Source organism: Histomonas meleagridis (assembly GCF_020186115.1).
Source record: "Histomonas meleagridis strain 2922-C6/04-10x chromosome Unknown contig_86, whole genome shotgun sequence".
Taxonomy (NCBI): domain Eukaryota; phylum Parabasalia; order Tritrichomonadida; family Dientamoebidae; genus Histomonas; species Histomonas meleagridis.
In genome coordinates, this window is record NW_027150921.1 from 109,975 (window position 1) to 124,021 (window position 14,047).

At 29.8% G+C, this 14,047-nt stretch overlaps 2 protein-coding genes across 2 annotated transcripts; both read right to left on the reverse strand.

Annotated features, from left to right (window-relative positions):
- Window positions 1-1,595: 1,595 nt before the first annotated feature.
- On the reverse strand, window positions 1,596-4,202 carry GO595_009148 (rab-like protein 6; the record flags this gene model as incomplete). Its single annotated transcript, XM_067922802.1, has 1 exon — window positions 1,596-4,202. One exon carries the CDS (start codon window positions 4,200-4,202, stop codon window positions 1,596-1,598), a length of 2,607 nt encoding a protein of 868 aa, XP_067770666.1.
- Window positions 4,203-11,502: 7,300 nt separating this feature from the next.
- Window positions 11,503-11,970, reverse strand: GO595_009149 (Protein PIH1D3; the record flags this gene model as incomplete). The annotated part of the gene is made up of 1 exon (XM_067922803.1): window positions 11,503-11,970. The coding sequence occupies one exon, from the start codon at window positions 11,968-11,970 to the stop codon at window positions 11,503-11,505; it is 468 nt and encodes a 155-aa protein (XP_067770667.1).
- Window positions 11,971-14,047: the final 2,077 nt, after the last annotated feature.

Consider the following 14,047-nt stretch of genomic DNA (forward strand, 5'->3'; position numbering starts at 1 on the left):
TGTCGGTGAATGATATTTTATCGATTTGAATGATCATCAATAAATGTGATAATGACGTTTGCGTGACATTTAAGTCAAATGAAAACGTTTCATGGATTTTACAATCTTTTGAATAAATTGGTGAACACCAAATTAAACTATTATGTAACATCATCATTATACTTTCAAATCCTGGTAAAAAGGCCTTTTTTTCTACATCCAATATTCGAACGATTATTCGTGTTTTCTTATGACTTAAATTTAATTGTAAATTACTTAAATTAATTGTGATCATTGATCGTTTCTCACTTGGAGATATTGTTGAGGGAAATAGCAAGGGTGGAATTATTTGACATTCAGTTAAATTAAGTCCTTGAACAATTGATTCTGTTTTACCAAAATATGGTGTTAAACGTATCGTAAAATATGGGGCACACCGCACTAACGTTTTCTCAATTGAATGAGGAATTTCGGTTTGCGTCAGAATTGTATGAAAAATTGGGAAAATTGACTTGTTTGATGACGTTGTGGATTGAGCTTCGACGGTTATACTTTTGCCATAGCTATCGATGTTATCACATGGGGGTACTTCTACCGAAGCACAAGCAACGAATTTTCTTTCATCAAATTGGCCTTCACGATGGACAGGAATTTCATATGAATAAATACATAACCAAATTTTAGATGATAAATCTCTCTTATCTAATTGGTCAAATACTAATTCATAATCTTGTTTCTCGGGTGATACTAATAAAGAAATGGGACAACTAATATAAGAGTTCTTACTGGAATTATATAAGAAAAAACGAAAGATCATTTGATCTTTAATCATCTTTATCTTAAATGAAGCATGTAATAAATTATATTGGTATTGTGTACTTTGTTGGCTTTCAGATGATGAATTATTTTCAATAATATCTCGACCCCATGTTGAAAGTGTAGTCATTGATGAATAAAATGAACGCTTATTCTTTGGGATTCCAAGTTCACATCTGAGATTATCAATATTTGTTGCAAGGTTAACGTGAGTAGAAACTGAATTTTGATCTGTTTGTTGTTTACATAAATTATACATTGATATAACATCAACTATACGATTACTAATTTGTATTACATTTTTTGGAGGAGCTTTTTGCATTGAGTTTAATGCATATCGAATTGTAATAGCAGTTTCTAAAAATAAAATATCTTCTGATTTTGATAGTAATGATTGAGGATTTATATCATCTCCCTCATAAAGGTGAGCGCAAGAAATTGGAAATATACCATCTTTCTTTGTGTAAATATTTTTACCACGATACCAATCATTTGTTTTTTCAATAACTCTTAAAACATCACCTGTAATTACTGTTATCTGACTTTGATCAATTGCTATGAAACTATGTGTTATAATTGCATATCCATTAATTGGAACCCAAGACTCTCCCATTGTCACTTTCTTGGGGATAACATTCAAAAAGTTTACAATTAATAATTGAAAACGCGAAATTTCATTGAACCAGAAACTTAATTAAAAATAAAGTTTTGAATTGTTCGCATTCAGATAATTGAAAAGATATTTTTTTATCGTTTTGAAAAATTTTTTTTAACTTTGTCAACACTTCGCAAATAAAAGTTTATTCATGAAAATCAGTTTCAGTTCCTTCAGGAGTTTGGTTTGGGTCCGAGTTTTTCTGGTTCTTTGTTTGCCTTTTCGACTTTCTTGTTCGATGTGAATGATGCGATTTCTTTGGTCGGCTTTTAGGTTGATCTTCAATTGTTTCATACCCTCCAAAGGATTCGTATCCTTGGTGAGATGGGAAACTTTCATAGCCAAGATTAGAATATGATGGAGATATATTTTCTGTTGTATTCGCATTTTCTGAAGGCATTGAATTATTCAATGAATAACTCATTGAAAAGTCGTTCGGCGTTGACGGTTTAATTGATGGAGTTTGACTTGTAAACGGTTTCAGTGATGGCTCAAGCGGCGCAAACTTTAGTTCCTTTATTGTCGGAATTGATTGATCATCATCACCATCTGAAAAGAAGTGACTGTTACTTCCATTATTTGAAGACGTGATATTATTAAAGAAATCATCAATTTTTGTGTTTTGTTGTTCTTTAGTTTCGTTATCATTGAAGAAATCGTCTTCGAGTTTTGTGTCTTCTTTTTCTGTTTTTGTTTCACTTGTGTTTTGCTTGGGTGCAGCACTATTAATGATTTCTTTATTGTCGTCATTAAAGAAGTCATCATCAACTTTACCATCACCAATTTGAGGAATTACAGTTTGCGTTTGCTGAAGAGCATTTGCATTATTAATATCTTTTGGCTCTTTATCATCATTAAAGAAGTCATCGTCAACTTTGCCTTCGTCTATTTGAGGAATTATTGGTTTAGCAGTGTTTGGCTTTTCTTCATCATTAAAGAAGTCATCGCTTACTTTTGCATCGTTTATTTGAGGAATTATAGATTTGCTTGCATTTTGTTTTTCTTTATCATCATTAAAGAAGTCATCGCTTACTTTTGCGTCATCTATTTGATGAATTACAGTTTGTGCTTGCTGAAGAGCATTTGCACTATTAATGTCTTTTGGCTCTTTATCATCATTGAAGAAGTCATCGTCAACTTTGCCTTCGTCTATTTGAGGAATTATTGGTGAAGTTGCGCTTGGCTTTTCTTCGCTTAACAAGTTATCATTTGAATGATATTCCTTTTGAGGAATTATAGATTTGTTTGCATTTTGTTTTTCTTCATCATCATTGAAGAAGTCATCGCTTACTTTTGCGTCATCTATTTGAGGAATTACAGTTTGTGTTTGCTGAAGAGCATTTGCACTATTAATGTCTTTTGGCTCTTCTTTGTCATCATTGAAGAAGTCATCGTCAACTTTTCCTTCGTCTATTTGAGGTATCATTAGTTTCGTTGTGCTTGGCTTTTCTTCATCATCAAAGTAGTCATCGCTTACTTTGGTTTCATTTATCTGTGGAATTGTAACATTTTGAAGTTTCGTTGTGTTTGGCTTTTCTTCATCATCAAAGAAGTCATCGTTTACTTCATCATCATTTAATTGAATACTTGCAATTGATTTCTCTTGAGCTTGAATATTATCCAATGTCTGTGATACTTCGGCTGTATTATCTTTGACTTGTTCAGTTTCTTCATTATTATTTTTCTTTTCTATTTGTGCAGGTTTTGGCGCTTCTTTGATAATTGGCTTTTGTATTTTTGGTGCAGAAAGTACTTTATATTTCTTTCCAGTATTTTGTTGCCTTATTTTTACTTCTTTTTCCTCTTCTTTTTCTTTTTCCTTTTCCGCAACTTCTTCTTTATTATTATTTACTTTGATATTGTTCGTTGCATCAATGGTTGTAAAGTCAAGTTTAGGAATTGGATGTAATTTCATGAATTTCTCTAAATCCTTTTCTTCATTTTCGCTATCGCTATCGTCGTCAAAGAAGTTATCATCATCAACAGTATTATCTCCAATTGTTGGTACGAATATAGTTTGTTCCTGTGTCTTAGCTTTTGTTTCATCTTCATTTCCAAAGAAGTTAGAGAGATGTTCATTAGTTTCTGTTGTGTTACCCCAAAAGTCATTATCGACATCTTCAGTATCAATTGTAGGGAGGCCGTTTATTGTGGTCGGCGGCTTTTCATTCGATGGGCTGTCACTTTTTGTGGTGGGTGGCTCGGTGAAGTCGTATTGATTGAATTGTGTCAAAAGCTCTTTGAGACGTTTACTTTCCTCATCAAGATGAAGTGAATATATCTTGCGGAGGCTGATGTACATTGGAAGATCAAGCCATGTGGCAATTTCCTGTAAACCTATGTTACGATTCATTGATGTTGATAAGTGAAAATATTTTTCGGCATACGTTTCCATAAGAGGATGAATGAAATGTGGATTATCAATTGTGTCACAAAAATTGGAAAGAATTATTAAAGGTGTTGACTGAGGAACTTGATCGATAATTGACTGTGCATATTTGATGGTTTCTTCATTTCGAGGATCATATAAAACAATTACTCCATCTGCATGTGATAATGTGTCAACATTGGAAGCATCTGGTAACTTCTTTGTGCGCTTTACATCAGGATTTGATTCAATTGCTTTATCAACAACATCCCATACATTGATTTTTATTGTTTCACTTGGTTGGCTTATTGGGTTCCATATTATTTCAGACGCTTTCATAAATCGAGTGGGCCGATAATCAGGCGTCAAATCTTTCCCATTCATTCTACAAAATAAGGATGTCTTCCCTGTTTTTCTTGCACCATGAATAACAATTAGCATCTGATGAAAAAATGCAATATTTTGTTTTGTTCTTTGAGGAGTTAAAGGCTCTGTAGAAGATACATTTGGTCCCATTCTGTTTATTGTGAAAACTTTAACTATACTGTGAAATGTGATGCATCAATAAACGGATTTTTCATTGAAACTTACCTGATTTGGTGCAAAAACCGCGCGTATAACGGTTTGTGGGGTGCCCGAGCAATGTTGTCTTGTGCGATTACAGTGCCACACTAGGGTTGAGAGAAGGTGACTAAACTGTCTTCTGTTTGCCCCCCTAAACTGCACATGAGGAGTTCACCATCTTAGCAATTTACTCTAAAAATTTCTAATCATTTATTTTTTCTATTACTAAACCCAAAAATTATATAATATTTTAATATCAATATAAAATACATGTTATTTATGTAAAGTTAAAAATATTTCCATTCATAAAATTGCTTAACCTTAATATTGTTTGTGTTTGTGTTATACAATAAACAAATGAATGTGGGACTGAATATGTAATAGTCAATAAATATGAAAAGTTTTGCGTAAAATTACCTTGAAATAATTGTGGTGTGAAAATATTTGATGATATAAATGCATCAGACGAAGTAAATATTATTGATTTATAAAATGAATTTGATTCGAAGAATGTATTTGATTGAGAAAATGGAATTGTTTAAAGGTGTATCCAGTTTCCTTATGTGTGTCCTATCGAAACACTCAAGTTTCCAATTCTTTCGTCCATATTTTTGATATGTTATATCTATAGTTGAAATGCATTACTTTTTACTTCAATACCTGGTTTTACATCATTATAATAATCAATACATTTAAATCTATTGCAATTCTCAAATGCCGCATTACCAATATATCTTATCCCGCAGGATTTATTTTGAATCTTCAAGATTTTATATATTTAGATCAGAAAAGAATAAAAATGCTATACCACCAATCGTTAAAACATTATTTCCGAAGCGATCGTTTATAATGAATTACAATTAGAAAATATTGAACTCCTAAGATCCGTCACTTAATCACTGAATAAGTAATAATAAGTTATTCAACTAAATATGGGTATTTCTTGTTAATTATGTTTCATTAATGAAATCAAAATAATGTAGCTGTGTTAAAAAACCTATAGTCATATTGCTACAAATGGAAACCAATATTAGCAGAAATTATATAAAAATTCTAAATGTAATTTAATCGAATGTATTGATACATATTAAATAATAAATCGATTCACACTAAATAATGAAATTTTCAGATGTTCTATACTTATAATGATATATCAGAATATTTTTATTACATGAAACCGAGTTCATCAAAACAATAATTCAAATATTGAAAAATAATTTGCCCATAGTTATGAAACATTTTCATATTAAACATCTTATGAATATATTTATTTAAAAACGAAATAATGAAATTTTTTTATTGATTTTAACATAATTAATTTTAATTCATTTACAACAGCGGATATTCATAAGCTGCGAAGCGCGCAGTGTTCAAGATGATTTCTTTCTGTCTCAGTTGCACGTGCGATGTTCTGAACACGCTTTGCGACTCCTTATTTGCGAGCACTATTGTGTTTGGACTTGCGTTTCTTGCCAACACTCGCGCCATGTGCATCGAATGTTCGAACACGTCGAAACTTAAATGGTTTGACGTGATCATTCCGACTGTTGAGTTGTAGTCACTTGCCAATCCGCCTTTTATAGATATTCCTAATTGATTTAGACGATGATTTAACTCATTACAAAAGTTTAAAGCCGTATTTAATACAATTGTTTCATCGTTAATTTTACCGGATATATTAAATATTATATAATCTGAAACGCCAATAGTTTTAATGTATGAAGCATCATCAGTGTTATTAATACATTCATCAAATATCTCACGATATTGTTTAAATGTATTTAATGCATTTTGATCTTGTAAAATTTCATCAAATTCATTAATTTGTATAACAATAATTACAATGTTTTTAGTTTGATATAATATTGGTTCTGTTTCTATATCAATTAAATTCGAGATTTGTTTTGGAAAGATATCACGTTTAATTTTCTCTGATTCGATTAAATATTGTTGAAGGATTTCTTGTTTCTCATGTATATAAGTTTGGTCTTGTAATATAATGATAATATTTGTTAATATTTTGTCTTCGTAAACGGGATAAGCAAAAACGTTACAGTTGATTTTCTTTGATGTGCTAATTAATGTAACCGTCGTATTCAAAACTGGATCAAATGGAACGTGATGTTCTAACAAGTTTTGGATTCCATTATATATATTTTCATCCTCAAATATCAACACTAATTGATAAGCTACATCAATACAATCGATTTCTTTAAGTTCCCAATGTGTAGTAGCTGATTCATTAATTGAAATGATTTTTAATTCTTTATCTAAAGTTACAATCATTTCTTCACTAAATGAAGTAATTGAACTTACAGCAGTAGTCATATCTTGTGATACAGAATTATATACACCAGATAACATACCACTTAATTCATGATATTGAGCTACTATCATTGGATCAATAATCGCTAAAGTAGATAATATATAATGTACTGATTTCTTAATTTTTTCAAGTATATAAATAATAATTAAAACTAAAACTAATTCAACTACAATTAAAATTATTGGTAATATATATATTAATAAAGCTACATCACTTACGGCACTTCCCATAAAATCGGTATAAATTGGGAAATATTTATCACAAGTTCGAGTTTCCCAACTATTTTCAATGAAAGTATTTAAGTATTGTACCTTTGCAGTATCACCAGTTTCTACGGAATCACTAATAAATTCATTAGTAATTTCATGTACTAATTCTTGAATGAAACTTATGAATGATATATCCGGAATTCGATCAATTAAATCATAAGTATCTAATCCATCTTCATATATATTATTAGATATATCAGTTAATTGTTGAATTAAACCAGAGTTATCACAAGTGATAAAACTATATGTATTAAATTCCCCTTCTTCACTTTCACTTCCGATCATTAAATCTCGAAAAGTTTCTTCAACTGATGAATCTAAACTTAACATCATCGAATTAGCAATTTCCATATTATCGCCTCTAAAAGGAGAACCCATTAAATAACCATAATAATGGATAGCATATGACTGATAAAAGTATACATTTGAAGTTGACTCTGCTAAAACTGTATAACGTTGCATCATTAAACTTAATGATTCAGTCTTAAATGCTAAAATTATATATAATATATATCCTGAAAATATTGTTAATATTACATTAATAACAAATAATAATATTAACATACTTAAAGGAAATCCTCCAAATGAATTACGTAATGAAGCCATTTTCATGAACTCGGAGTTATATAATCTTTCTTCTGATGATAATTCAATATGAACACTCGCATTAGAAAACTTTGCTATCGATTGATGAATAGCAGATTTAGGTAAATGTGAGAAAGTTGATATAATCCATTCATATTTCTTTTTTGCATTAATTGACATAAATATATAACAAATTAATAACAAAAATGATAAAACTGTAAAAATAATAATAATAATTAAAAATATATTTGTCGAATTATCAATATCATCAATGAAATCTTCATGTAATAAACTTACAAACGTATGTAATGGTGTAGTAGCAGAAATAGAATTCTTTTGGAAGAAATAAAACCAATCCATCTCTGAATAGTCATTAACATTTTCATCATATTGAAACAAATAACCTGATAATGATGTAAATGCTTCTAATAATGATATATTAGTATATACTCCTTCTTCATGACAAAATGACACTGTTGCTTTTAAGAATCGTTGAACACCATTCGAATTAGGATCTAATGAATATCCAATATCACTTGTTACATCTGATAATGCATTATTTATATCAATACAACATTGAACAATTATATCTTTTGTTGTCATATTATTATTATTCCGATTTTCTTCAGGTAATAAATATCCTTTATTTCGTCCTTGGTCTAAAGACATTAAGAAATGTACTTTACTCGTTAAAGTTAATAAGTTACATGCGTCATCTATAGACCTCCAAATATTATCATATGAATATAATGTAATTGTTACTGGTATTGTTGATAATAACACTATTAATACTGAAAATATTATGAAGAATATTATAACAAATGTAATTATAGATGTAATAAATGGTACTGGAGCTGTTAAACCCATTTCTCGTATATTACTAATCGCCGCATTTTTAATATCATTTTCTTCATCTTCTAATGAAAATGTTGTCGAAGCTTTTGATATTTGACTTGATAAAGAAGAACGACTTGCAACTGAATCATTAATTACAATTTGAGCATTTTGTTTTTCTCGTGATTTAATATATTTAGGTAAATGTGGAAAAGTCTTTAATCCATGTTCTTGACATATATCGATGAACAAATTACTATTCCTTAAAGCAGAAGCTCTACTAAACCATAAAGAAGCTTCTTGATAATCATTTTCCAATGTTTTCAGTGCCTTACCGAAATGTGCGCACAATTGCCAATTATTTGGATATAAATTTAACACATGTAAATAATTCGATTCTATTTCAGCTGTTTGATTCAATAATTGTTCAACTACATCATAGACGGCGCTTGAAGATCCTTCTGATATTGATAACCAATATGAAATTTCTAATGACTTATAATATCGCGCATAATCATCGAATTCTTTTAATTTATATTTGACTTGTGACGTCATATGTCGATTTCGACTTTGTATCAAAGCAGTGCCAATAGTTCGAATCGTTTTCAAGTAATAATTCTTACGAAATCGTTTCTTAATCGCATCTAAGACTAACATTGTCATCAAATTCTCTTCTGGATATATTGCAATGAAACGTAAATATTGTTCATATATATCTTTGGAGTTTGGCCATGTATTTGTTCCATCTCTAAATGGCGCCGATGATAATACATATGGATGTGCATAATTTAATCCAACGCGAACTAAACTTAATAATTGATTTGGTGATCGAATATAATAACTAAAGTCTTCCGGCGTTTCTTCAAGTTGATTTAACAATTGGAATTCTTTGTTAAGTCGTAACTTTAATAATATCCTTGAAACGAATACAAATATTATTAATATAATTGGTAACAATATGAACATTAAGTTTTGATTAATGGATACAAAGTCTCGAATTATTTGTAAGATACCAAATAATATCGACCCGAATGTAATGCCTAATAAAATATAATTCTCTGTATCAGAGATAAACCAAAAGCCTTGATAAAACAATATCGCAAAGATGATTCCACAAACTAATAATATGCATTGGATGACAATCGATGGGATGAAGTTAAGCATATCAGATAGTCGATTCAGAAACCCGAAGATGCCGGCAAACAAGATCGTGATCATGTTGTACTTCGCGCACCAGAAAATAGATTGCGCCGGATGATATGTAACGCACGGGAAACAAAAGAATTGGAACAATACAAAACACGCGACGATGACAGCAATGATACAGATGAACGCCGCGAGATAAAACGAGTCATATTGTTCGATCAATTTCCCAAGTAATAATCCGGCTTGAGCAAAATTCCACGAGCAACAAATCGGTCCAATGAAATCAGCTAACAGTAACACAATGAACATAATCAGCTTCGGTAATCGCCCGCGTTTACTTTGGACTATTGCAAATGCAATCAGAAACAAAAGATACGAAGCAAAGATAACTGCCAAAAGTATAAACGAAATAACAATTCCGGTTTCGGAGGAGAAGTTTGCGCCATAGTATGAAAAAAATGTTATCACTCTGATGATTTTAGATGTCGACGCATCGGGTTCCCATAGCCGCTGATTAAGAGGTGAAAGAAATGGAATGGAAAATTGCACCATGAGAAAGAAAATTCGTATGTAATAGAAATAATTGCCAATCGTGTAATTGTTGCGGACATAGATAAACAGGGACCGGAGAGTCTTTGCAAAAACGCGAGTGAAGCTCTTGTCAATCGCGTTCTTTTTTTCGTGAATTTTGCTCCGCATGTCTCTCTTCATCAGATTTTTATAACGTTTATTTAAACGTTTCTTATTGAATTTTCTGTGTGCTCAAAATGGAATAACTGCCAAATAATTTCGACTTTTTCTTAGGGAATCTGGAAAAATGAAACAGATGAACAAACACTGAGAGAAAACGAAAATAACGAAAAAGGATAAAATGTCAGTGCGATCCGGTGTAAGAAGAACAGAATTGCAATGTATTTATAGAGATATCGGTGAAATGATTTGATGCATTTTTCGACTTTTTGAATTGTATCATCACTTTTTAGAGCGAAACCGCCGAATAAACTTTTTGTTGCATCATAACAAAGAATTTAAGAATAAATAAGAGGGAAATCGCTTCACTTCTTTTGTATGGTGAAGGAATTACATATTGTTGCATTCTTTCATCAAAGAGGAGACGGAGAATTTGTTCTTCTCTTGTTGACTTTTTCAATGTGCTGTCAGCTATTCTTTCTATGAAAAATTTAAAATCTTTTGTAACAAATTTTATCGTTTTATGCACCAATAAATTTTTTTTCACAAGAACTCATAACAAAATTTTTTGAAAACATTCATATCAAAAAATGCAGTAAAATATGATGAGTTTCTCATAAATATTCATGAGATTTGTTATTAGCAAACAATTTCCACTTTTAAGAATTCTTTGTACATGAACATTTTATACAGAATCGTTAATACCCTTTAGTGAAGATAAGAAATTGAGGTTGTTGATATTATAAAAAATTTATACGACTCAAAAAAAAAAATAATAATAATAATTTTTGATTTTAAAATGATTTATTAAACGATGCAAATGATGTATTTTAATACTCGATATCTGGTTTTTGTGTTGGAAGTTGACCATACTTTTCCTTTGTTTGGTATCTGTTTGCTGATTCTTGATTTTGTGGTGAAAAACGTGCTGGATGTGCTGACCTTGTTCCATGGCCACAGTTGGGGCAAATTGTCTTGAGAGTATATCTATTGCAGTTGTCGCAGTATTGAAGGAGCATTTGTTGTTGGTCCTTTAAAAACAGTTTTAACCGTTTTTGATCGGCCAAGATTAAAATCACGAAATCAAACTATATAAGCCATTTATTTTGTTCTGTAAATGTTTATTTATCTATAAATTCAAACATTTATCCATTTATTTTCTTCTTTTATAAACAAATTCAAATTCATTATAACAAATAATTTATGTGATTCATTTGGATTTTCAACTTAAGTAGAAAACATTTCCCTTCCTATTAGCGCCATATAGCCTTTATGAAACAATTTTGACTTGCATAGGATTAAGAGGTATTTCAATTGTGAGTAGTTTTTCATCGTTGTTCCACTTTGCTTGTGTTTCGTTATCACGTGTTGGGTAATCTAATTTCATAGTAAGTCTATATTTTGGACAACGAAGATCAAGATATCCATTTTGAACATTAAGATCAATATCATCCAAAACAGTGTCATCTAAATTAACTTTTATCACAGCGGTATCTGATTCTGAAATTGAAGGAGTTTTCATTCCTAATCCAAGATAAACATCTTCAGTTCCTACATTCTGTCTGTAATAAATTGTATACGTTGGTTCAGGTCTTTGATCAGAAGTATCCTTATAAAATCCAATTGGTGTAATTTCATCATCATCCCAAAAAGATTCTTTTTCTTTTGGTTCAATCACTTGTTGAAATTCTTCCTGCTGTTCTTCTTCTTCCTTAGCAGGCGTTATCTCATCAAACATTTCCTTCAGTTTAAGGATATCTATATCAGACATTAATACTAATTAACGTATTTTCCAAAAAATGTTCAGACAAAAACAATAGCAAATCAGTAATTTTATTGAAGAGTTAATTCTTGAACAATTCCAACGTATTTTGAATCTAATATTTCAACTTTCACGTCTGATAAATTTACATATTCTGGAACCGAAAAATGGAATGTTTGTAGTTCTATTCCGACATTGTTTAACTTCTCATAGAAGTAGACTGAATCATCAGTTTTGTTTCCAACCAATAAATATAAGAAATGTTCAGCTCCATCAATTATAAAACCACCTTCATTATACAAATCCAATCTATAAGAGTCATTTTCTTTTTCTAAAGTTACTTTGTATTTTGGTAATTTCTTCAATTTTTCATACAAAGATGTAACAGATCTTCCAATTATATTTTTTAATTGTTCTTTCTTGATATCAGCGAATTCATTATATGTATGAATACCCGCAGCGAAAATCTTTGAAGAGAAAACACCACCAAATCCTGGGAATTGTGCAAATATTTTTGGCGAATTCTCATTTAAAATTTGATTATTTAAACATTTCCTTGTAACTACACCTAAATAAATTCCGTTAAATGATTTTTTATATTCCATAATCAATAAGAAGCAATTACAAATTTTTAGTATTAAATTTAAAATTTTGCGGAAATCTTGAATTAAGATTGGATCATCGATTGTTGAATAAGTAAAGTTTCTTTGTAACAATAAAAATGTTTTATCCGAAATTGTAATTTCTTCTTTATTCGGATCAATTATATTGTAAAATGGTAAATTTGGATCATTTGCAATTGTTCTTAATTTTGGAATTTCTTCTTCTTTCACTGAATATTTGATTTTTAATTCGTTTGATAAGCAAAGTAACATTAAAAGTTCTTCGATTTTTTTCGGTATATTTGAACTTATAAATAAAAGTGTATCATCAATAAATGTTTGTGATTTCGCAGTAATTTTTCCTAATTCAGTTACTTCTAAGTTATCATTTAACATTTGTTTTTCGATTAAATATTTTATTGATTCATTTTGATCTTCATCTTCTAATGAATTATCAAATAATTTTTTCATTAAATCATTAACATCATCCATTGTATGAATGAAACCAAATGTAAATAATGATAATAAAAGTGTTGGTAGAATTGGATAATGCGTTTTAACTGAAGGTTGATTACATTGGTCATAATAATTTAATAATTTTAATGATTTATTGTTAGTTATAATGATTTGATTATTATTGTTCATTAATAAATATGATATATGAATTGTTATTTTCGAACTTCGGATTATTAACTTGTAATTGGAATTATGTGTTTCATTTAAATATTGGAAATAGATAAAAGGAGATGTAACTATAACTTTGATTTGACCTTCTTCAAATGATTTCCAAATCATACAAACATTTGAATATATAATTGTGTTTGTTATCGCAACAATTTTTTTCTTTTCGGATTCTTCAAATAATGTAATCAATGCTTTCGATGTTGAAGATACAGATGAACGTGATGTAATTATAATTATGGAATCTGTTTCCATCAATGATTTGACTTCTTCATATAATTCTCTGTTAATTTCAATTTCTATATTTTCTTCTTCTTGAACTTCTTTTATTAAATGTTCATGTGGGTTTGTTGTATCACATAAAATTTTGGCTTCAAGTAATTCAGATAACGAATTTTGTAATTCAGTTGAGAAGCAGTTTCCAACAATTCGTATCTTAAGTTTTTTACAGATATATATCAGATATAAAAAATTTGATCTATTTACAATGTTCGGAAGCATCTCATCAAATATTATTAATGAAACAGAATTCAAATATTTTTGGATAAATGTTTCATTACGAAGAAATGATATTAATGTATTAAAAGATACAAAACATATTTGGGTTTTGGATTCTGGTATAAAATTTTCTGATTTAATGCGATGTGATGGAAATCCAATGCCCTCATATCGGAGTGTAAAGGATTCGATTCTATCAAAGGCACTATTCATACGGCCCATTACATAAAAAATGATTTTGCCATACGGATTTGAATTTAATACTTTAATGA